The sequence below is a fragment of the Rattus norvegicus genome, chromosome 12, assembly GCF_036323735.1.
Source record: "Rattus norvegicus strain BN/NHsdMcwi chromosome 12, GRCr8, whole genome shotgun sequence".
Taxonomy (NCBI): domain Eukaryota; kingdom Metazoa; phylum Chordata; class Mammalia; order Rodentia; family Muridae; genus Rattus; species Rattus norvegicus.
In genome coordinates this window covers 19118471-19142042 of record NC_086030.1, presented here as the reverse complement: position 1 = coordinate 19142042, position 23572 = coordinate 19118471, and the positions used below count along the sequence as shown (strand labels likewise).

At 55.2% G+C, this 23572-nt stretch overlaps 1 protein-coding gene across 4 annotated transcripts in view; it reads right to left on the bottom strand.

The window, feature by feature from the left end:
• Positions 1–2663: 2663 nt before the first annotated feature.
• The window catches only part of Ttyh3 (tweety family member 3), a 28407-nt gene continuing 7498 nt past the window's right edge, over positions 2664–23572 (bottom strand). The window contains exons 2-15 of one of the 4 annotated variants that reach the window (XM_008768969.4): positions 17939–18108; positions 17558–17669; positions 17226–17446; positions 16810–16905; positions 15717–15789; positions 15400–15475; positions 14367–14422; positions 13709–13801; positions 11779–11871; positions 11449–11585; positions 8969–9142; positions 8251–8326; positions 7171–7271; positions 2664–5627 (exon numbers count right to left, since the gene is read on the bottom strand). In XM_008768969.4, the coding sequence (XP_008767191.1) occupies positions 7191–7271; positions 8251–8326; positions 8969–9142; positions 11449–11585; positions 11779–11871; positions 13709–13801; positions 14367–14422; positions 15400–15475; positions 15717–15789; positions 16810–16905; positions 17226–17446; positions 17558–17669; positions 17939–18108 (1458 nt within the window). In that variant the 3' untranslated portion in view covers positions 2664–5627; positions 7171–7190. Of the gene's footprint in view, positions 5628–7170; positions 7272–8250; positions 8327–8968; positions 9143–11448; positions 11586–11778; positions 11872–12598; positions 13628–13708; positions 13802–14366; positions 14423–15399; positions 15476–15716; positions 15790–16809; positions 16906–17225; positions 17447–17557; positions 17670–17938; positions 18109–23572 lie in introns of those variants that run through there. The other 3 variants (NM_001107124.1, XM_063271268.1, XM_063271269.1) reach the window with 3 other exon arrangements.

The window sequence follows — 23572 nt, the reverse complement described above, 5'->3', positions numbered from 1 at the left end:
CTTCAGCCTGCTCTCTCTGTATTCTGGGCCTGAGGTCTCAGGAGGAAGCAGAAAGCCTTGGGCAGACACAGTTTATTAGACCACCTAGCCTGTGGCACATTCCCCAGGGCCACCTGCTCACCTGACTCCAGCCCTGACCTCTCTCCCACCAAAACAAAACAAAAATACATATTTTCCCCCGGATGCTTGGCATTTAAATGTTTAAAAAAAAATTGTTTTTTTTTAAAGTTGGAGCTGGAGAGATGGCTCCGTGGTAAAGAGGAACCAGGTTCGTTCCCAGCACCCACATGACTGCCTACAAACTGTCTCCAATCCTAGGGGATGTAACACCGTCTTCTGGCCTCTACAGACACCAGGCAAACAGACAGACAGACAGGTTAAAATACTGAGGAGTGGTCTCTGTGTGTCAGGGTGCACATGTGCAAGTTAGGTCATGAGGCTTAACAGGAAGTACCCTAGCCAGCTTCACCATCTTACTCATCTTTTGACAATTTTCTTAATTGGTGTATTTCCATTGTACACAGTAATTGGTTTCATTAAGATAGCTCTATTCACCCAGTGCCCTGACCGCATCCATCCCCAACACCTTCTATCTCGCCTAGGAGAATTGTCTTTCTGAGGTAGTCCACCTGTATCTCTCTCTCTCTCTCTCTCTCTCTCTCTCTCTCACACACACACACACACACACACACACACACGAGAATTGAAAACGAGTCTCAGTCAATAGAGTGCTTACCAAGTATTAACTAAGTCCTAGGTTCAAACGGACATCTTTGGATACACAGAATTCAAGGCCAGCCTGGACTTCACCTTGAAAACCAAGTAAGACTGGAGAGAGAGAGAGCTTCCGTGGCTAAGAGCACTGGCTGTTCTTCCTAAGGCTCTGGGGTTTGAATCCCAGCATCCATATGTTGGCTTAGAACTGGCCCGACGCCCTCTTCTGGCCTCTGCCGGTACTGCATGCATGTGATGCAAAGACATACATGCAGGCAACACTCATACACATAAAATAAAAAGTAAAACAACAGAAGGGGGAAATGTATAAAAACTACCCAGCCCTGCTTTCTGTCCAACTACATATGTAAAGACACGTGGTAAATCCATGGAAGGGACCCCAGGACCAAGAGGCACCCCATATTGGACCCTGGAGTTTGCTTAGATGTTGTCATGGAGTTTAGGTCCTTGGGTGCCACCTAGTGGCCACAGCTGATGACTTCCCACAATGGAACTCCCAGTGTGAGTCCCAGCCTTCCAGAGACCCTCCCCCAGATCTAGGTATACAACCAGGAAGAAGGGACTGCAGGCCTTTGCGTTGGCCTAAGTTCGTGTGATACTAATACAGTCCTCTCCCATTTATTCGGTTTTTCCCCTTGGTGGTGCTGAGAGTTGAACTATGAGTCTCGCATGTGCTAGGCGAATGCTCAAAGTCCTGAGTACATCCCTAGCCTTCTAATGTCTGATCTATGCCGTATGGGAGGCATTAGGAGGCTCATGTGCTGTCTTGGGCTGGTTATCAGTGTGGCTCAAGCAGCAGGTGCCAGCACGAGCATTCTCAGCAGAACCACTGTCTGCTCCCCTCCTCAACATAAACGTCCCACAGGAAGCTCTGGGCATTGTGGATACAGACTGGCAAGTACAGTCCTGAGGAGAACCAGCGCCTCCTGATAGACCCTTGCTTCCCATGAACACTGTTCAGGCTTTCACATGCAACTTCCTCACTGGGGCGCTAGGCAGGTGCTTTACGATTACCCACACCCTAGCCACTCACTGGGGGATTCTAGGCAGGGGCTCTACCACTGAGCCACACTCCAGCCCCTCACTGGGGGATTCTAGGCAGGGGCTCTACCACTGAGCCACGCCCCCAACCCCTCACTGGGGGATTCTAGGCAGGTGCTCTACCACTGAGCCACACCCCAGCCCCTCACTGGGGGATTCTAGGCAGGTGCTCTACCACTGAGCCACACCCCAGCCCCTCACTGGGGGATTCTAGGCAGGGGCTCTACCACTGAGCCACACCCCAGCCCCTCACTGGGGGATTCTAGGCAGGTGCTCTACCACTGAGCCACACCCCAGCCCCTCACTGGGGGATTCTAGGCAGGGGCTCTACCACTGAGCCACACCCCCAGCCTCTCACTGGGGGATTCTAGGCAGGGGCTCTACCACTGAGTCACACCCCAGCCCCTCACTGGGGGATTCTAGGCAGGGGCTCTACCACTGAGCCACACCCCCAGCCCCTCACTGGGGGATTCTAGGCAGGGGCTCTACCACTGAGTCACACCCCAGCCCCTCACTGGGGGATTCTAGGCAGGGGCTCTACCACGGAGCCACGCCCCCAGCCCCTCACTGGAGCTGTGCTCCAGTACAAAGCTTTCCAACTGGTCCCCAGCTTCTAGATTCTTCCATCTCTTCCTGACTCAGCAGCTAAAGCAGTTCAGCTGAAATGATTACTGGACAGTGTCACTCTCAATGGCTCCTTACCAGCCAATGAGGTCCTGCTCTCCTGTCCATGAAAAGTACTAAACATTGTTCCCACAGACCTCACTCAGCACCCATGTCCCTAGCCTGAGCTACAAGCAACTACCCTGTGTACAGCTTATGGCTCTGGAGTCTTTAGCCCGTTGGGGGTGGGGGAAGGGGGAAAGAGGGGGGAGGAGAGAACATGCTGTTTTTTAAAATTGTTTATTTTAAAACATGAAACTCAAGCTGAATAGAGACCACAGAAATTACATGGACAAGAACTTTAGTTATTTGCCAAGAAAAATAAAGTTCCCCAAAGAAAATAAAAATCAAACCCCAAACCCAGTTTAAAAATGAAAGCACAGCAACAGTAACACACAGCCATGGCCCTACGGAGGCTGGAGGGGAACTTGGGGCTGGCTCGATTCAGATGACATTGTCCACTGGGGGCAGATGCAGGCAGAGGGAAGTAACTGGGAGGCAAATGTCTCAAAATCATATACAGGAGGAAGTGTGCAGAACACCGCTCTTGTGATTAAAAACAAAGAAAGAGACCCTGGTCACCTGTGGCCCAGGAGCTAACCATCCACCTTCTGGGCCCGGCAGAGCTGGGACCTGGTAGGGCAGACATTGGAGCTAGGGTCAGGAATTGCATAGTGATATAGGGTGGGAGGGCGGGCACTGGGAAAAGGGCTTGAAGGATGCTCCAGGCCAGGATCTCCCACTGCTCACATAAACTCGTTTGCTGGGGTGGCAGCCTTCAGTCCTATCAGCTTTCCCAGTCACACCCCTGCTCCGGGCTGGGCTAGGGATCTGGCTTCCTTCCATTGGGTGGCTCAGCCCTCCTTGTTACCCACCAGAACTGTAGTGTCCCCTTGGGTAAGAGAACTGGGGACCAATCACAGGCAGCTGGCACTGGACTGCTTACCCCTTGGGGATGTGGGGGGACCACTGGGATTGAATAGGTAAGTGGCACCCCAGAAATCAGGAAACGAAATGAAACAAACCACAGTGGTAGGAGCCGTCTCCTCCGCGGAGGTCAGGATGAGAACCCCCTTTTCACTTCCCCTTGCTTCCTTTCTTCAGCCTCGGTGAGTGAAACGTCACAGATGAGGGCACGCACGCACATGACGGTCAGGACTCCCAAGACAGCACAAGTTCACAGCCACGTCCGGGCAGTGCCCGCCTCTCATGCTATATACATTCACCTTGTGGCCAGCTCACGGCCAAGGGGCAGCATTTGTGCTTCTGAGAGGCCCCAGGGCACACCCAGGCACCCAAGTAGGGGTGCCCCATACCGCCCTCTGGACCTTAGGCCAGGAACATACCCACAGTGGGCAGACTGGCTGCAGCTGGGCCTCTATGGCCCTAGAGGTTCCTGGCACCAGATCAGTTGGAGCCAAGGGCAGGGTCCCCTGCATTGAGGTTCTGTCAAGCTTAGGAGCTACAGATGCCCAGATTGGGACCCCTAGGCCCTTTGAGTCCTCTGCCCACTCCTTTTGGTCCCAGACACCAGCACAAACAAAGGGGTTGTTTGGGAAGGAAAGCAATGTAGACCCTCTCCCCTCTGGGGGGAGGGAGCTGAAGCCCAGGGGGTTCTGGGATCCGTAGCTGCCAGGTTGCTCCAGGAGGGCCACAGGTCTGTAAACCAACTACCACAGGGTCCCAGCCTTGCCCCTCCCACCACATGCTGCTCCACTGGCCCATAGCTGGTAGCTGCCTGTCCCGCAGACCAGAGCTCATACTGGCTGGCTGGGCCGGGGAGAGGCTCCAGGTTCCGATTTGGAAACTAATTCAGACCCTTGCAGCAGGGAGCACAGCAGACGTCACACACTAAAGCCAAAAGCACCTTAGGCAAGCGGTGTTCTGGGTTGGGGGGCTGAGGCCACACAGACCTCAGTCCCCAGTCTCCAGGACATGCTCCTCCTGGGGCAGCACCTGCCTGGGGAGGGGTCTCTAGGCCCTTTGAGTAGCCTGTGGGTCTGGCCCCTCCCGGGCAGCACCCCACAAAGAAATGACCATTCTAGCCCTGGCTCCAGGCTAGACTTAGGGTCACGCTTGCTGGCTCAGGGTCAGCCAGGAGTGCCTATGGCAGCTGAGAGTGAGGTTAGTGGTTAGTCCCAGCGGGGGCCTTCTGAGGCTGGGGGCACATTCACAGCCATCACAGGTCCAGACCCCCAAGGGTGGGCTCCAGAGGGCACTGCCGCTTGTCCTGGGTGAGAACGAAATTGAGAGGAAAGTGGGCAGTGTCCTGCGTCGCCTATGTCCCAGACCGCCCTGGAGATGACAAATGTGGTCAGTGCAAAAACAAAGGGGACGAAGAAGCTGCCACTCTCCGGGAACAAAGGGAAAGAGGGTTTGGCACCAAGAAGGTGGCCAGCACTGAGAGGCCAGGGAGGGAGTGACCTGGGCTCTGCATGGCACCTGCTGTCGGGGGAGGGCTGGCTGGGCGCTGAGGGAGTCTGTGGGTAGGAGGTGTAGGAAGAGCCCCACCCTAGAGGCAACTCAGAACCGACAGGAAGAGCCAAGTAAGCTGGGTGGATAAGGGAAGGCAGGCGCCGGACATTGCGAAGACGAGAGTGTGTAAAGGGATCCTTCGGGGGTGAGCAGGTGGGTGCCAGGCACAGGGTCCGCCGGCTGTGAATGGAGAAGTGGTCCTCACGTGTCAGCAGCTAGGGCAGTACCAGGAAAGGCTTGGTGCAGCTGGAGGGAGGGAGCGCCCAGAGTGCAAGGGACAGCGTGAAGGGTCACCTGTGGAAGGAACGTGGGGTAGAAGCACCTGGCACAGAGCAGGGCTCAGGGAGCCCAAGAGGACAGAAGGACAAGGGGAGACGGAGGCAGGCGGGGGCAGGTTGCTGGTGGCAGCGTCTGTCCAGGCGAGTGCCCCAGAAGCCTCACTTCTCAGGCTGGCCTGGAGCTCATGCTGGGCACCTCCATGCCTCCTGCAGTGTGGGTATAGCGGGGGGGCCTTCAGATGTGCCTAGGGCTGGCCTGGTGTGGCTTGTGGAGGGTCCGGCAGGGTAGAAGCAGCAGTGCTGGCATAGGAAGGGTGGGGCAATTGGCACGTGGGGGCAGATGGCTGGCCGGTGCGCGGTCTAGTGCCCGCTGCCGCTGGAGTCGGGGCGAGGCTGGCTCGTTGCGAGGTATTTGGCTCTCATGCTGGAGGTGTACTAGAGGAGAAAGGGAAGGAGGGACCAGGGTCAGGTGGGTTCCTAGGCGGGGCTGAGCAGCCAGTAGCCTCTTTGATGTGGTCCTTGGTAGGGTGAGCCACAGCCGACCCTTGGGGGGCAGAATACAGCAGTGGGGAGCATGGTTGGCAAAACCCTAAGGTAAGAGGTCACTGGCCCAGGGCTGGACCAAGGACTGAGTACAGATTAGGGGGTGATGATACCTAGAGTACAAAGGTCAGCCTCTGTAGCCGAGGCTGGACCACAGAGGCAAGCACCCTTCCCAGTGAAGTACATTCAGTTCTCTTCTGTCACTAAGCCACTCTCACAGTCCCAGTCAGATCTTTGCCACCTCCAATAATTCAGCTTAAAGGCTCTGAATGCACCACACATGCTAAGAGTGGGAAGGCCACGCAAACCCCGCCTCTACACCTCTGCCTCGGAGCTGTGCCCTGGGTCAAGGCAAGGGCTCCCAAGGCAGGCCCACTCACAGGCGGCTAGGCCACTGACCACAGCTGGTGTGTCCACCGGAGTTAGGAGGCTTAAGCCTCCTCCCCAGCCATTCAACTCCACTCCCCCATCCCCACCCCCGGAAACAGGGGTGCTTCAGGCTAGAGTGACTTTGCCCCACCCCTTGGATGAGAAAACTAACTAAAGGATGTGTGACTCAGGACAGAGGTGACTGCCTGGTTCTGCAGATGGTCTACACATCTTGGCCACCTTAACAATAGCACCGGTGTGAAGGTTTGGGTGGAGTGTGTGTGCGTGTGCGTGTATGCATGTATGTGTGTGTGTGTGTGCGTGCATGTTCGTCTGTGTCTGTTTGCAAAAGAACATGCCTCTAAGCATGTGCCAAGGCCAGGCAATGTGCAATGAGTTTGCATGTCCGAGGCAGGGCCAAAGGTCACCAGCACTCAGAAGATCAGGCAGGATGACCCCCACCCAGCCCACCCCAGGGAGCACAGGCTAGCTCCACAGTTCCCAAATGAGAGAGAGAATGCTCCCGGGGTCCTGAGTGCTTTCCTGAGACATTCTAAGTTAAGGTTGCAAGCAGCCTATGAGGCGGCCATGGTGCAGGGGTGGGAGGAGCAGGGCCCAGAGCCATGTCATTCCATGGACATGCAGAGGTGACAAGGGATGGGGGCTGGAATGGGACAACTGGTGGGATGGGACGGGAAGTGATAGCCCACAGAGGCCTGGAGGAGCCCAAGCAGGCACGGGGCAGGGGGCAGATATTCACACCCATGAGTACACCTATGGGTACCTGTGCATGGGTCAACATGCAGGACCACATACCCAGGGACCCACCTCTGCACCCAAAGTCAGATGCCCACATGGGCCTGGACAGAAGTGACAAGACGGGCTGGGCCACCTGCAGCTGGTGATAGAGTCAAGCCTGGACTGGGGTCCCTGTGACATCAGTGGGCTCAGGACCACTGCAGGGGCCTCCAGACCCCCAAACAGTGGGTGGAGGATGGTGAGCAGGGGTCAAGGCATGGAGGTGCAGGCGGACAGCCGTGCGGGATGGGGGCTGGGTGGTCAGTACCTGTCACTCTGAGGGTACAGCTACCACAGTGTTCGGGCGCTGTCCATGGGTTTAAACTGCCAGCCTGCATGGCTGCCAGAGTCCAGGGCAGCCAGGTAGCGCTAGGAGGGCCCAGGGTGGGAGGGATGCAGGAGAGAGAGAGAGAGAGGGGTGTCCTCAACGCCAGGCGTGGCCGGCCCCAAGTAGACCATGAGACCAGAGGGCCAAGGGTGAGGGCAGTCAAATGTGACATAGAGGCCTGACAGTCCCTGGTCCAGGTCCTGGGCATCCCAGCCCCGCCTTGCGCTAGGGGACATTGGGGCGATGTGGCTGACACATGGTGGATGTTCCTACAGCAAGGCGGCCTTCAGCCTCTTAGGTCCTGTCCTCACAGCCCAGCCCTCAGGAAGCCGCAGGGGGCCCCATCTTTCCAACAGCACCTTCTCTTTGGCACCAAATCCACCCTGATCCTTCTGTCCTACCTGTCACTCCAGGGGGCTTGGAAAGTACATCAGGTCTGGGACACAGCAGACTGGGGCTGAGACATGGGGGATGTTTAGAGAGAGAAAGGAAGAAAGGCAGGGGAAAGGTAAGAAGGAAGGAGGGAAGGAGGAAACGCAGGAGGGAGGAGAAAAATGGAAGGGAAGAGAAGGGAGAACAGAGACAGAAGGGTGAGAGGAGGAGGGAAGAGGGGAAAGAAAGGAGGAGGAGAGTGAGAGGAAGAGGAGGGAGGAGGAGGAGGGGAGGGGAGAGAGGAGGGAGGGAGGCTTTAATGGTGAAGCTGCCAAGCTAAGGCATTGCGAAGACCAGGGGAAAGGTGGGGAGAGAGCACGGGGGCCCTGCTGGCTGCCTGCTCATCTCAAGAGAGAACCAAGGGCTGCCCTGCTGGTTGGGTAGTAGAACCCAGAGGCTGTCCACACTGATTCCTAGGCTCCTCAAGGCTGGCAAGAGCTGCAGGACCCACCCAGTCCCATCTATTTAGGCCCTGGTATTGCAGGCCCATGCAGCCTGTGAGAGCCACACCAGGGTACTGTGGCCGCAGATAGGCAGAGCCCTCAAGCCCAAGAGTCTCCCCATCCACCCTCCTGCCCTGAGACTTACTGAGGGCGGTGGGGACTCGCGCCCAATGAGGGGGGTGTTCTCACAGCGGGGATTCTGGAAATTGGCATTCTGGCTCCTGAGTGGAAGGGGAGAGAGAGCAGTGAACAGTCAGGGCCACATGGTGCTTACTCTGGGGGGTGGGGAGAGGGCCCATCTTTCTATTGTTGTTTTGGGGTATTTGTCATTGGTTTTGATTGGTTTGGTTTACATAGGGTCTCATGTAGCCCAGGCTGGCCTTGAACTTGCTATGTTGCCAAGGGTGACCTTCAGCTCCCGATCCTCCTGCCTCTACCTACTACGAGTGATGGGGTCACAGGTGGGATGCTGTGGAGCCAGGCAGGCCCCATGACTGGCCAGCTCTGCCAATGTTACCCTTGCAGTATCAAGCTCAGAATAGTCCTCAAGGCATGCGGGCCTCCCTGGCAAAGTCAGAGTCCACCAGGTTACCAGTCTACCACAAAGGCACGCACCCTCCACCTGGCCATGTGCCCCTCCCCCATGGCTTTTGACTGGGCTCACCTAGTCACAGGTTAGTGCCAGGCCATTCCACATGAAGCCCTGGCTGCCCAGCCTTGATGAAAGCCCCCCACCCCATATCCCGAGCACCTCCACGCAGCTATACAGGCCCCGCACCTGCCCCTCTCCCCAAAGCCTGACAGTTTGCAGGCTCCCCAGCCGAGCTTGTGCATGGTCCCTGTCCCCGACCTCCATAACTCACATGTACTCGGTGACCGGGGCATTGCTGACAGTGTGGGCGGCGGCTGGGATGCTGGCTTCACTGCCGTAGCTGCTTCCGCAGCTGTACAGGCTGGGCATGTGCACTCGGTAAAGGCTGTCATGGGCCTGCCTCGGCCCTGGGGCCGTCTCCTCTTCCCCATCCTCATCTGCGCCTCTGCAGGGAGGGACAGCAGCACAGGCTCAGTGTCCTTAGTCTGGACACTGACACATGCGTGGCAAGGTTATGGGCTGGTCTTTGTCCTCTGAGTGGCATCCATTGGGGCTAGGGTGTTCTTATTTGGTTTTGCAGGGCCTGTCTTCGACCTTGGGTGGCCGGAGGTGACCTGCTCCGCTCCCCTCTGGCTTCCCACCCTCTACTCCCTGTGCTCCGCTGTTCCACATGGAATGCAAGGCTGGGCCACTGGGTGGGAAGCACTCCGAGGTGGGACAGTCGAGCTGCTGGTATGTCACAACTGAGCTAGGCAGGACCCTCACACATAGCTGTCACCTGGCTTCCAATGTGGCCCTTTAAAAAGAAAGTGACTTTTAACTTTGAATCCTATGCACTTGTGAGGGGAGGGCGTCCGTGCACATGAGTGCAGGTGCTCGTGGAGACCAGTGGAGGGTGCTGTCTGCCCTGGAGTCAGAGTTCAAGCAATTGTTAGTCTGACCAGCACGGTGCTTGGAATTTAACACAGGTCCTCAGCAAGAGGCAGCGTGCACTCTTCGCCGAGCCACTGCTCCAGCTCCATACCACGGGTCCTCTCAGAGACTGCCTTTACAAGAGCAACGTGGGAACCTGTTCAACCACATAGTTAACGTGGGTAGAGTCGGGACCTGACCACAAACACGGAATTCTGAGGCTCTCGGCCACTCTCCTACAGGCTCCATGTATGCCACCATCATCATCACCATCATCACTGCAACCTACCACTGTCACACAACTGCCACTGTCACTATTGCTGGAATCACTAATCCCCATCATCCCCAGCATCATGACTTGTACCATCACCACAACCATCATCCCTCCAAATCACCATGGCCATCACTAACACCATCACTACCACCATGACGTCTGCCACAGCCCCCAGCATTTCCATAGTAACCAGAATCACATCACAACTGTAACCATCACCGCCACCTGAATCACTCTCACCATCCGTCTTTATGACCATCACCATCTCCATCATCATCAACCACCACGATCACCACCACCACCATCACTGTTATCACCACCACCTCCACCATCATCACTGTCACCACCACCACCATCATCACCACCACTGTCATCACCACCATCACCACTACCACCATCATCACCACCACCACCATCACTACCACTGTCATCACCAGGACCACCATCATCAGGCTGCTACCACTGCCATCTCCAGTCACCAGCACGTACCCTCCACCTTCATCAGAACCTTTACCACCATTACTGGCCTGATACCCACCCTCACTATTGTGAGTAGCAGCGGTGTTGTCATCCCGACTTCTGTATTCGCCCCCAGCCCCACCTCAAACATCATCCTCATAACGGCCACCACAGACCGTCCCTCCCCCTCCTCACCACCACCACCCTCCATTTTTGTCTTTCTGCTTGGGTTTGTTTGTTTGGTGTTTAGAGACAGGGTTTCTCTGTAGCCCTGGCTGTCCTGGAACTCACTCTGCAGACCAAGGGGCCTCAAAGCCAGAGATCCACAACGTGTGCACTCCCACCACTCAGCTGTTTTTCTGTTTGTTCATTTTGAGGTAAATGTTCTCTTTATAGTCCTGGCTGTCCTGGAACTAACTCTCTGTGTAGTTCAGGTTGACCTCTAACTCACAGAGCTCCACCTGCCTCTGCCTCTGCCTCCCAAGTGCTGGCATTAAAGTTGTATGTCACCATGTCCGCCATCACAAGCCTCCTCACCACAGCACAGGCATGGGGGGCAAACCTGAGCGGACATACCTGTCATCTGAGCTGGGCCACAGACAGCACCCATGGCTCCAGTGGAGAGAGGGGAGAGGTCTGAGAGATCGTCAGGGAAGGAAGCCTGACTCTCCATGTCTCCTCAACCTAGTCCTACGCTGAGGAAAATGAGGCGGGGGTCACGAGGCTCCTGACTTCAAAGATAAATACACAGGGGCCACATCTGGGGTTCCCAGCAGGATATGGCCACCAGAACTTCCTCCTGCAGAAGCCAAGTCCTTGCCATCCACAGCTGTGCACATCTGTCCTGGGGCTTGTGGGAGACACGCTCTGCTGCAGTCTTCAGGGTGTAGGGCATGAAGCTAACACAAGGGGGCAGGAGAGGCTGGCTTTATCCCTGCCTGCAGTGGATGGATACATATCTGTTTCCACCTTTATAGGCTCACCTAACAGCAGGCAGCGCCAACCGGCTTCAGAGGCCTGGGAAGTATTCGGAGGTGAGGAAGTGCTTGTCTCTCACCTCCAGAGTGTACGGAATGTCCAAGCCCTGCACTCGGTGAAAACCTTACCTCTTCTGTTGCCAGGTGTGTGGAATGCTGCAGACGATGGAGCTGAACATGAGGGCTGTGACAAAGGAAAAGAGGGCCAGGTAGATGAGGCCCTCCACACCATCGTAGCAGAAGCCCGTCAGTGCCTGCACATAGTCCTGAGCAGAAGGAATGGGGCACAAAACCGGGGACAGGGAGAGAATTGAGGACAGGCAGTGAGATCTACTTGCTAGGCCACACTGATGTCTCTTATATGAGGCAGGATAGAAGACCCACCAAGCATCCCAAGGGCCACCCACCTCTTTCTGGTGGCTCCCCTCCTCCCCGCCCCCAGCTGCCCGGTGGCCTTACCAGGTGCAAGCTGCGGCAGTCCACCAGGGCGGTGAGATGTTGGAGATTCACCTCCGTGCCGTTGAGCACCTCCTGGACTCGGAGCAAGGGATCCTGGGGCGGACAGGTCATACATCACTTGGTGTTAGCGTAATGACTGGGAAGACCCCGAGGAGCCACGGGACCCCCGGTGTCCTTCCATCTCCCAACTAGGAAGCCACCTCTGAACCTTTCCCTATACAGCCCCATTAGGGTTTTCAGAAAAGCAAGTCTGGGTTCCGTGACTTGGAAACAGGGACCAGGGAACCTCCAGATTCCTGTCCAATGTGGTCACTGCTAAGAGGACAGGTTTAATTAATTTTGTTAAGAGTCTTGCTGTTTACTGTAAGTGATTTCGAACTCATAATCCTCCTGCCTCAGCCTCTTGAATGCCGGGATTAGAGGTACATACACTACCACACCTGGCTGGATTTCCCTCACTGACATGTGTCGCTGACTGGGCCGTTCTACTCGTAAAAATCTTATTTTAGAAGGCAGAAGAAATGGCTCAACAGTTAAAAGAGCATTGGCTGCCCTTCTAGCGGACTCAGGTTGGATTCCCAGCACCTACATGGTGCCTCACAATTGTCTGTGACCCTAGTTCCAGATCTGATGTCCTCTGGCCTATACAGGAACCAACATGGTGTACGAACACACACACACACACACACACACACACACACACACACACACACACACACATATGCATGCATGTGCAGAAAGTCATATTTTAGGCTGGTTCTGGTGTACAATCCCAGTGCTCCTCAGAAGCACAGGCAGGAGGATTACTGCATAGCGAGAGTCTTTTCTTTCTGTTTTTGTTGTTTTGCTTTTTTTTTCTTTTTTCTTTTTTTCTTCTTTTTCTTCTTCTTTTCTTCTTCTTTTTTCTTTTTTCTTTTTTTCGGAGCTGGGGACCGAACCCAGGGCCTTGCGCTTACTAGGCAAGCGCTCTACCACTGAGCTAAATCCCCAACCCCTTGTTTTGCTTTTTGAAAGACAAGAGTCTCACTCTGTAGCCCTGGCTGTCCTTGAACTTACAAAGATCCACCTGATTCTGCCTCTTGAATGCTGGCACTAAAGGACTGTGCCATCTCACCTGGATGCTGAACATTATTAAGGGGTCACCTATGATCTGGGAGCTTGTGCTAGGAAAACAGAAAGGCCCTGGTGTGAGGGACAGAGTTGTGTCCACGAACCGTGGGCTAAAGGCCCAACCCAGAACCTCAGAAAGTCACAGGTCAGAGGGAAACCTTTTCTTTTTTAGGGCTGGGATGGAATCCAGGGCCTAACATATGCCTGACGAGCACTTTGCACCAAGCCAGTGAGACATAGGTCTCACTGGCGCCCAGGCTAGACTCTCACTCTCTATGCAGCTGAGACTGACCTAGAAGGCCAGATCCTTCCCCAGTGTTCACCAAGAGTCAGGTGTGTGCCACAATATCCAACCAGGCCTTGTTTTTTTGAGATGGGGTTTGACCAGGTAGCCCAGGTTAGTCTATAATCCAAGATCTTGCCTCAGCCTCCTGAGTCATTCTATGATTATAGCCATGTCACTATTCCAAGCTTGTCTTACTTTTTGGTATAAAGAACAAAAACATTTCATTACATTTTATTTGGTGTGTGTGTGTGTGTGTGCGCGCACGCGCTATGTGTATAAGCATGCACAGAAAGCACAGGAAGGTCAGAGGACAACACGTAGGAATCACTTCTTTCTTTCTGTCCACCATGTGGGTCTCTGGGATTGAACACAGGGTGTCAGGCTTGGTGGCAGAGACCCTCTCCATCTTTCCATTCTGAGCTACCTCACCAGCCTCTCAAATATTTTATAAACCTGTGGAAAATGTCCAAGGAAAAGGAGGGAGGGAGAAGAGAAGGTTCCCGTCAGTCAGGGCCACCCTTGCCCACCCCTCACCTTGGTGGCTGGGTGCTCCCGGGGGACATTCTTCAGCAGCTCGGCAACGACATCTTGCATTTCCACGAGAGCCTTGTGGCTGCCTGACAGCTTCTGCTCCACAGAGAAATATGGAATCCAGTGGTTGCCAGCTGCTCCTCCTACCCCAGCCCTCCCAACAGGGGCAGCCCTCAAGGCCCCAAGTGGTTCAGTTATGCCTAACTCCATGCAATAGGCTACAGGAAACCCCTTCTCCCTGAAGGTACCCACGCAGGGGACAAAAGCCTGTACTCACTTCAGAGAGCAAAACAAAGCATTCTCAATGGAAGTGTATCTTCAGGATGCAAGGATACCCTCACCCCTTTAGCCTTAGGGGGTACAAGATACGGCTAGCTGGAACTGTCAAACTCTTCAAATGGGCTCTTCCCATACCTTCTCACACACACCAGTCAGCTAGCCTCTGTCCTGCAGGGCTGCTGAGGGAAGCCCCAAGAATGCAAGGCATCCTGAGGTTCCCCCATTACGTAAGTCGTCACAAGGATGGGACAGCAGATTAGCATCCCCAAGCTGGGCTAGCAGCTTCAGATACTTGGGCTTGGAGACTGGTCTCATGGCTCTTTCAGCCTCTCCCCACACCGTGTCCCTGGCCTTGGACACTCAGGACCAGCCTGGCTCTCACCTGCTGGAAGGGGTTGGTGGCACGGGGCGAGCAAGCCAAGTAGTATTGCAAAATGTCTGTGAAGAGAGGGGAGAGGTTGAGTGCAGGTCCTGCCTGTGTCTGTATGCAATTACGTGCATTCCCATTGTCCTCAAGAGTGCCCGCTTGTGTCTGGGTGTCCACATGTGCCAATGCTTGGAAATGGTACATGTCTGCATGCATGTGCTTCCACAGTCTTATATGTACATGCATTCACACACACACAGGCATGTGCGTTTGCATATGCGTGAGGCTGGGGCCCCTTAAGTGTGCAGGGCCCTCGGAGGTGGACCTCCCTGCTCTGAAGCACTAGGTGGAATGGGGTCCCAGTACACACACCCAGCCGTACGTTCTGCGTCCCATTTGGTTTCTAGGGCTGCAGGACCAGGGCCATGGCTCCTCACTTTCTCCCTGCAGTCAGGGTGTCAGAAGTCCTGTTGGTCCCACCTTGAGGGAACGTCCTTGCCCACTTCCACCAGCTCAAGCCCCCACTATCTGGGCCTGTGGCTCTCCGACAGCTTCTCCTTCCTTCCGTCAGCCAGCGGTCTTGGGAGGTTTTTGTTTATTTTATACTTTTGTGATTTTTTGAGACAGTCTCACCCAGGTTGAGCCCGGGACTCAAGATCCTATTGCTATCACCTCCTGATTCCAGTGTGTGCTGTGCCCAACCTCAGGGCAGGAATACCACAGCAGGTCTTGGGCCTATCCCTTTCTTCCCCACTACAAAAGAAGCCCATACTCTCAGCTGTGGCTCAGCTTTCCACCCTCTCTGTTCCCAATTAGCTGCTTCACAGACATGGCGGGGGCTTCTGCCTCAGACATCCAGTAGAGATGCCGCTCCTGTTTAGCAAGTGTGCCTCCCCCTGGCTGCCTACTCAGAAGTAGCCTGGGCACTTGTTCCTGGCCTGCACCGCTTTTCCCTGAGGCCAAAGGCCCATGAGGGCAAGAATTCCTCGGCCTGCTCCACCTTGCTGTCTGTCCTGGGTCACTCCAGTCCGCATAGCCACAGACTCACCCCCACTCAGCACTGAGTACTCCTCCACCATCTTGGTCACAAAGGTGTCAGGGTCTATGCAGAAGTCGCTGGAGCCCTGAGGCAGAGAAGGCAAGAAAGGGCTGGTGACCAAGCAGGGCCTCAGAGGGAAGCCAGGCCCGCCAGGAGTTCTCAGGAAGATTCTGCCCCCAGGACATGACCTTTGTTCAGGAGACAGAGTGCAATATAGGAAAAATGGGTTTGTGTGACCCAGGGCATGATGAGGGTTCATAGGAGTATGGCTTCCTAATCCCCACTAAAGCCCACCAGATGACAATTCCTGGGCCCCTGCCACTCACCACAGACACGGCCAGCTCCAAGCCCAATGCACCCCAGCTGATGACCAGGGCCAAGACACCCAGCAAGCAGACCCTTGGGGCAAAGAAGGCCTGTCAGGCTGGGAGGAGGGGACATGCCACACACACAGCCTAGGACAGAGTGCCAGGCCTGCAGAGCCTGGGCCTGGGGTCCTGACACACAGGATAGTAAGTTTTCCTATGGCCTGGTCTCTGAGCTACTTAAGGCCCAGGACCTGGACAAATGCTCTTCCTGACTGAGATGGGACCGAACTCATGCTTGGAGACAAGCAAGCAGCCTGGGCTCGGCTAGGGGACCCAGGGGCACCCTCGGTACATCCTGTTTATAAGAAATGGCGATCACATCAAGTCCTACAACTAGGCCAACAGCACCCGATCCTTTGCATGACTGCCCCTCCCTTCCTCCCCCTCCTTCCCTCCCCCTCCCTTCCTCCCTCCTTCCCTCCGTCCCTCAGGTCTGCTCCAGCCACACCGGCCTCTGCTCTTCTACGCACTGCCCAACTGCAGGCCTGCGTGCTAACCTGCCTTCCTTTCCCTCCCCAGTGTCGAAGCATCCTTTCCTCTTTTGGGCCTCTGTCCCTTCTTCTGGAGCTCCACGGGTGCACCGCACATTGACGAATGCCCTGCCCTGAGGTTTCCTGCCTAAGCTCAGCCACCCGACCCTCAGCTTCAGTGCAGCTATCCTGTGAGGCATGGAGGTGCCACTGGCAGGGCTGGAGCGTTCTCGGCTCAGCAGTGCCCAATCCATACAGGAACCGAGAGGTGACTGCTCAGGTGGAACAGTGACGTCACCTTGCAGCCTCCCCATTGGTAACCTTCAGAGGAGGTGGGTTTGGTACCAGTGGGTCACTTGCTCAAGGTGGCTGGCAAGGCAAGTGGCAGAGCTGGGCTGGAACCCAGCTGGGATGCCTGGTGTTTCCTCTACCGCCTTGAGACCTGGCCAGGTGGCTTATATGTAACCCCAGCGAGGAGGTGAGTCTCACTGACGGGGAGGAGACGGGCTCTGTTATCTCATCCCATCAACCCATTCCTCCATCCCGGGACCCACGGGAGCCCAACTTCCCCTCCGACTCACCCAACCAAGATACCCTTGGAGCTTCGGATGAGGCCCACCAGCACTAGGAGGCAGATGATGACATCGAGTAACAGCAGGCCCAGGTACCCCAGCCACCTGTGGATGCACACAGGCATTAAGGCTGACACAGATAAGGGCGGGGTAAGTAGCCCGGGACTTGTGTCTTTTTTTTGGCAGGGTCTTGCTATTCAGCCCAGGTTGGCCCGGTGCTCTCTGCCCCTTGCCTCAGAGTCCCCAGCGTGGGGACTACAGTTGTACACCACCAAGCCTGACTTGATGTCAATTCTTGAGGAACGCAGTGCCCCCGCCCACAGGGATTCTTGCTGTGACTGGCAGTCTAAGGCTCAGGGACAAGGTAGAAAGTAGCCCCAGGGGGACGATGCTCTACGGGTGGGGTGGGAAAGAAGCTCACGCACCTGTACCAGTCGTAGAGGTCCACCTGTTCAGCTAGCACCTCCAGCGACACTCCGGGGTTCCTCCAAAAGGGGATGGCGGCAGTATAGCCCAGCAGTGTCCCCAGGAGGGTCTGCAGCCGCTGCACAGCCCTCAGCGGCTCTGGTCGCCCAGCCAGCTGCTTCTCCAGGCTCTGGAGGTTGGGCTCCGCTGTGCGGTTCAGGGCCGCAGCCGTGTCCCACACCTTGGAAAGGAGCAACAGAAGCTGGAGCCAGGGGCAGAGCTGTCACCTGCACCACCAGGTGCGCACAGAAGGTTCTAGAACACACGGGACACTCCCCAGCCAGCTACTCACTCGGTCCTGGACCCCTGCCACTGTGCGGTTGGCATGGCGGAGTGAGTAGGTGGCTCGATGAACGCCATCGCTGGTCTCCCCGTTGCCGTAGAATCCCACCGCGATGCCCGCACTAGGGGAGGCAGAGTCATTGGATTCAGAGCTTGCAGCCGAGCCTTCCCATCCGCCCAGGCCTGGTGCCAGTGGTCTCCGACCTCCTTACCCGTACCCCATGTCCTACAGTTTTATTGACCTTGCATTTTCCTGGCCCTGCTCAGTCCTCCAAGCCCTGGCTCCCAACATCCTCTTGTCTCCCATGCCCCCACCCTGCCTCCACCCAGGGCCCTTCAGCCGCTCCCTCCGGGAGAAGCCTCCGGCCTGGTCAAGCCCTCTCCCACTTACCTGCAGACCAATGTGGCGATGATGACGCACCAGGCGGTGCAGCAGCAGTCTGCATCCAGGTGCTCGTCTGTTTTCCTCCGCCGGCAGCATAGCCAGAAGGAATAGAAGAGCAGGAAAAGGAGGTCTAGGGCCAGGCAGGCCAGGGCAGCGGCCCCCAGCAGCAGCAACGCCTGAGAGCGGGCAGGTAGAGAGAAGAAGCACGCTAGAGGACACGGGGCTGAGGCATGGTTCTGCATTTTTAAGTCTGCCTGCTTTCCCCAGTAAAGAAACTTCAGAAGCCCTGTGTTGTGTCAGGTGTCACATGGCTGCAATTCTAGAACCCAGGAGGCTGAAGCAGGAGAGTTCCTGTGAGTTGGTATTCAGTCTGAGCAGTAGAGTAAGTTCAAAGGGGTGGACTACGGAGCAGAACTCTACCTCAAAAAACAAAAAGGGCTGGGACTGCAGTGATGGCTCAACCGGATGCTCTTCCAAGGGATAAGGGTTCAACACAGCACACACGTGGTAGTTAACAACTGTCTGAGACAACTGTCAGCAGGAGAGCCGACACCCTCCACTGGCCTCTGGGGGTATGAAGCATGCACGTGGTACACGGACACATGCAAACACCCATGCAAATAAAATAAAAATAAATCTTATTTAAAAAAAAAATCTGGGTCCGTGAGACAGCTCAATAGACAGAGCTCTGGTACTAAGATACCCGAGTTCAATCCCAGGACCTGCATGGTGGAGGGAGAGGGCACCCCTGACTCCAGAAGTTCTCCGGTCTCCACATGTGAACCATAACAATGTGTCCTCCCCCACCACCACCCCTCCCACACACATTAGAAAGGTAGACAGGAAGGACAAGCCAGTAAACAGGCTTAGTAACGGAAGTGTGTTTTCAGCTCACTTCCTGTGCTGTGTACAAAAGCAGGGTGGTGTTGAACATCGATTACTGAACAACTGGGCCAAGTGAGAGATGCTACATGGTTACTTTCTCTGACCCTACCCAGGCTGTCCCCAGGCTCCGTGACTCTGAGCCTCTCCTGGACCCACCCCAACCTCTCCTCATCCTCCCTGGTCAGAGAGGGATTGCTGATGCCCCTTGGACAAGTGTGCCCTCCTTGGGGCCAGTGACGGAGCTACAGAGGCAGAACGACTCTGCCCAGCTCCCTGGGGACAACAGGCTGTTCCGTCAACAGCCCTGGCAACCCAGTGGGCCATTTCCCAGGAGACAGTTGCCAGGCAGCAAAAGGATGGTGCTCCCTGCTCCCTGCCTGCCCAGAAGCCAGCTGGCTCCCACACCTGGAGGCAGGCTTCTGCACTTTCCACCTGGCCATGGAGGTGCTGCCCGCACATCCAGTTAACGTGGGCCAAGAACTAGGGTTCTGTGATCCAAAGCCACAATGCTGTCCTGAAGGCTAAGGGGCCATTGGAACCTGGGCTTCTGATTGTGGCACAGTGCAGAAAAACCCTCAGACAGAGGCCAGAGCTCTACCAGGACACCACACATAGCCCATCTCCCACCAGCTTCACCTTGTCCCTCAACACTGTACCCTGTAGCTACCCGCAGTCTGGATGCTGCAAGGCACTAGAGGTAGGCATCTTGCTATGTTTGCAGTGTATAATATAAAGAGCCACCATCCTTGCATGGAGGGGAACCGGTACAGTGAGGGTGTGCCAGAGTCATCCTGTGAGCCCGAGTTCTTACATCAGAAAGTCCTCCAAAGCCCAGGAGAGCTGACCCAGGAGTACACAGACCGGTGGGGACAGGAGCAGGCCAGCTTGAAGCAGGCAATACAGATAGATTCCAGGACCTGCCTATAGACTATAGGCCAGTCATAGGTGCTTCACATAGACAGGGCTAGTGACTAGACCCTGCATAGTGGCCATCAGTAAACACCAGCATGCTTGAATGCAGCATCCCCTAGATTCCCTCTGATCTGTTGTCCGCCTGCTCATGTCTAGACATGGACAAAAGGTACCAGTCCTCGGTAGGTTCCCTCCTCACAGGTTAGAGGCAAAGGACTGTATAGGCCTGTGAGAGCAATGAACCACCCTCTCCCTGGGTGCCACCCTAGGACACCCATGTCAACCAGCCCCACTTTGGCCCACAAGTCTAGAGTGTACACCTCCTCACTGGAAGGGCTCTGGGGATGAATGAAGCCTGACACACGGCAGGCACAGCCTTTGGTTCTGCGGCCAGGGCACCCAGTGGTTCCTTGATCAGACCACATCTTCCCATTTGCTGGAAGGGAAAACATGTTTTGTAAGGTATGTCCCATGACAGGATCTGGGGTTGGGGGTGAGAATCCTGTTTGCAAATGGCACTGCTGTGTTGCAGAGGGATGCTCACAAAATGCCACAAGATGACAGGGACGTACAGGGACCAGCAGATGACAGCCTTTGTGCAGGGAGTTTACAGAAGGGAATGAGAGGAGCCCTGGATAGATGAACTCACTGGCTTTTGCCATCATGCCCGAAGACCTGAGTTCATGCCTTGGGACCACATGGCGGAAGGAGAGAACATGTTGATCTCTGCCTCCCCATCCACGGTATGTGTACATGGGTGCACACATACACACATGTACACACATAAATAAAAAAGAAAAACGGGCAGAGAATGTTAACCAATCTGCAGGGAAAAGAGCAGACAAGGTCACTGTCTGATATGGGGTCAGCATCGCTGGGGGGAGGAAAAATACACAAGCTGATGGGAACATAGGCTTTGACGTCCATTTTTGTGGGGAGCCCCTAGAGAAAGCTACATGACTTCAGAGGGGTGTGGGAAAGACACATAAACCGAGGCTTACAGCTGGGAAAAGCACACACCCTTCTTGTCCACACTCAAACATTCAAGTCTATGTTCATACATGTGTTTGCAGTTGCACCCCCCCCCCCACACACACAAGTATCAATAGGTATGGCCTTACCATTAACCTCAGCACTGGGGAGGCAGAGGTGGGCGGACCTCTGTGAGTCTGAGGCCGGCCTGGTCTACACAGTGAGATCCTGTCTAAGGAAAAAGTTAAGACAGAGAGATAGCCTTAAGAAACGCCATGGTAGGGGTTGGGGATTTAGCTCAGTGGTAGAGCGCTTGCCTAGGAAGCGCAAGGCCCTGGGTTCGGTCCCCAGCTCCGAAAAAAAGAACCAAAAAAAAAAAAAAAAAAAAAAAAAAAAAAGAAACGCCATGGTAGACCCTGGGCTCCAACCTCATAGGTAGCAATGAATAGCCTAGTAAAAGCACCAGTGGAAGGGGAAGCCCTTGGTCCTGCCAAGACTGAACACCCAGTAAACGTGATTGTTGCGGGGAGGGTGGTAAAGGGGGGGGGATGGGGAGGGGATGCCTGTATAGAAGGGGAGGGGGAGGGGTTAGGGGGATGTTGGCCCGGAAACCCGGAAGGGGAATAACAATCGAAATGTAAATAAGAAATACTCAAGTTAATAAAGATTAAAAAAAAAAAAAGAAACGCCATGGTAGCGGGCAGTGGTGGCATACTCCTCTAATTCCAGCACTTGGGAGCAGAGGCAGTTGGACCTCTGTGAGCTGTAGCCTCTACGAAGAGAATTCCAGGGCATTTGGGGATATTACACAAAGAAAATTCATCTGAAAAACCAAAAAGAAAGAAATCCCATGGCCCACCCCCGCCCCCGCAAAACACACCTGGTATCCTGGGGCTCAAGGAAAGGGTGTCACCCAATAGTCTCAAAGTTAGTCAAGAGCTATGGGCAGTGACAGTCACACCAGGTGCTGGGCATTCTCAACTCCTACTCTCAGGGCAGCCAAGTGTCCACACCTGCTCTCCTCCCCCACCCTGGTCCTTCTGACCACATTTCTACCCCTGTGTCTTGGGGTCAGTTTGCATAGTACCAATGGGGTGCTAGAACGTGATGCCAAGCTCTTAGAGGGGACGGGATGCTACAAGTCTAGGAGAGACTATCCTCCCGTCTACCCAGGACCTGTGCCCAGAGAATGTGTTCACCACAGAAGGAATACACTGGGCACTTTTCGGCAGGACCTATTCCTTCCAGACGGGGCCCACTGTAATGAGTCCCTGGCCAGGGGCAGCCAGTAGGAACTGAGCCCCAGGAGTGGGACGGATGGCGCTCTCTGGTTTACATCGGGGAGAGCATGCCAGCACAGACACTTTGAGGCCCTATGGGACGGCTGGCTGAGACAGCGTGACTCTCTTCCCAAGTCTCTGAGGCCACATCCCACAGGCCATGCTTCCATGGGGGCACTAGGCCAGTGTACTCAATGACAGGGCAGCCACCACTGCCCGCAGGCCATTGAGGATGATAATAGGAAATGCCACTCAGCATCTAGGCTCTGACCGCATGGAATTTTCCGTCTGTGGTAAAAGTGAGCTAGAGGCTCAGTCGGGTGGGGCGGGCACTCATCCCTGTCCTGGGCTACTGGTCACAGTGTGGGCTGCAGGAACCAGGCTCCCAGCAAAGGTAGGCAGGGGACAGCATAGTCCCCAGTTCCCAGTAGTCCCCCCGCCCTCCGATGCGATACCATGAGTCACATCACATATGCACCTCTCACACATGTGAGGCCAGGAGCAAGCCTCCAGGTGGGATCTGTCTTACGTTAGGGCTGTTACTGCTGTGAGGAAACACTCATGACTGAAGAGCAAGCTGGGAAGGAAAGGGTTTACTCAGTGTATATTTCCAGATCAGAGTCCTCTGTTGGAGGAAGTCAGGGCAGGAACTCGAGCAGGGCAGGAACTTGGGGGGCAGGAGCTGACACAGAGGCCATGGAATGGTGCTGCTTACTGGCTTGCATCCCCTTGCTCACTCAGCCAGCTTTCCTAGAGAACCCAGGACCTCCAGCCTAGGGATGGAACCGCCCACAATAGGCTGGGCCCTCAATAACTAAGAAAACACCTTTCAGCCAGGGCTTGGGGAGGCATTTTCTCAATTTCGGCCCCCTCATTTCAGATACCTTTAGTTTGTGTGTCAAGTTGACATAGAGAAGCCAGCACAGCACTGTGGGGCTCTGGGCCCACCAGTGTGGGAGCATCTGGACGGTCGTCTAAAGGGAACATAAAGTCACAACCTTCCTGGGAATGGACCAGAGTCTCATCTGTCTGCCTGGAGTGGGGATAAATCACTATAATGGACTAAGGATGTAGGCTGAGACTGCATTCTGCCTGGGACACCAGAGGGCTTTAAAGACCCCAACAGCACAGGTCAGTGGTCATGGGAAACAGGAAGTAGAATTGGGTCATATAGACTACCACTGTGGGGTCATGGGTTCCTGGCTGGGTACCCTAGGAGATCCAGGACTCAGACAGCCCTGTGATATTGAGCCCAGGAAGGGGTCAGAGAGCAGAAGTCACAGGGAGCAGGTCAGGGAGCAGGAGTCCAGGGCACAAGGTTGGGATGGACATGGACAGGACGCGTGAGAGGGGGCAGGGAAGTGAGACCCTCTTCCTTGCACAGAAAGCTTCCAATGGTAACCTTTTATCTGCCAGAGGAAAAAGATAAAATATGAGGTGGCATGGGGGGAGGGAGCTCTTATCCCAAAAGCTGGCTGGATCAGGCTAAGATTCCACATGCATCTTGGGCTAGAGCGAGGAAAGGGGAGGGCCCACCAGGCTGAGCCCAGGCCCAGGGATCACGAGGGATACACAAGTAGCTCGGCGTACA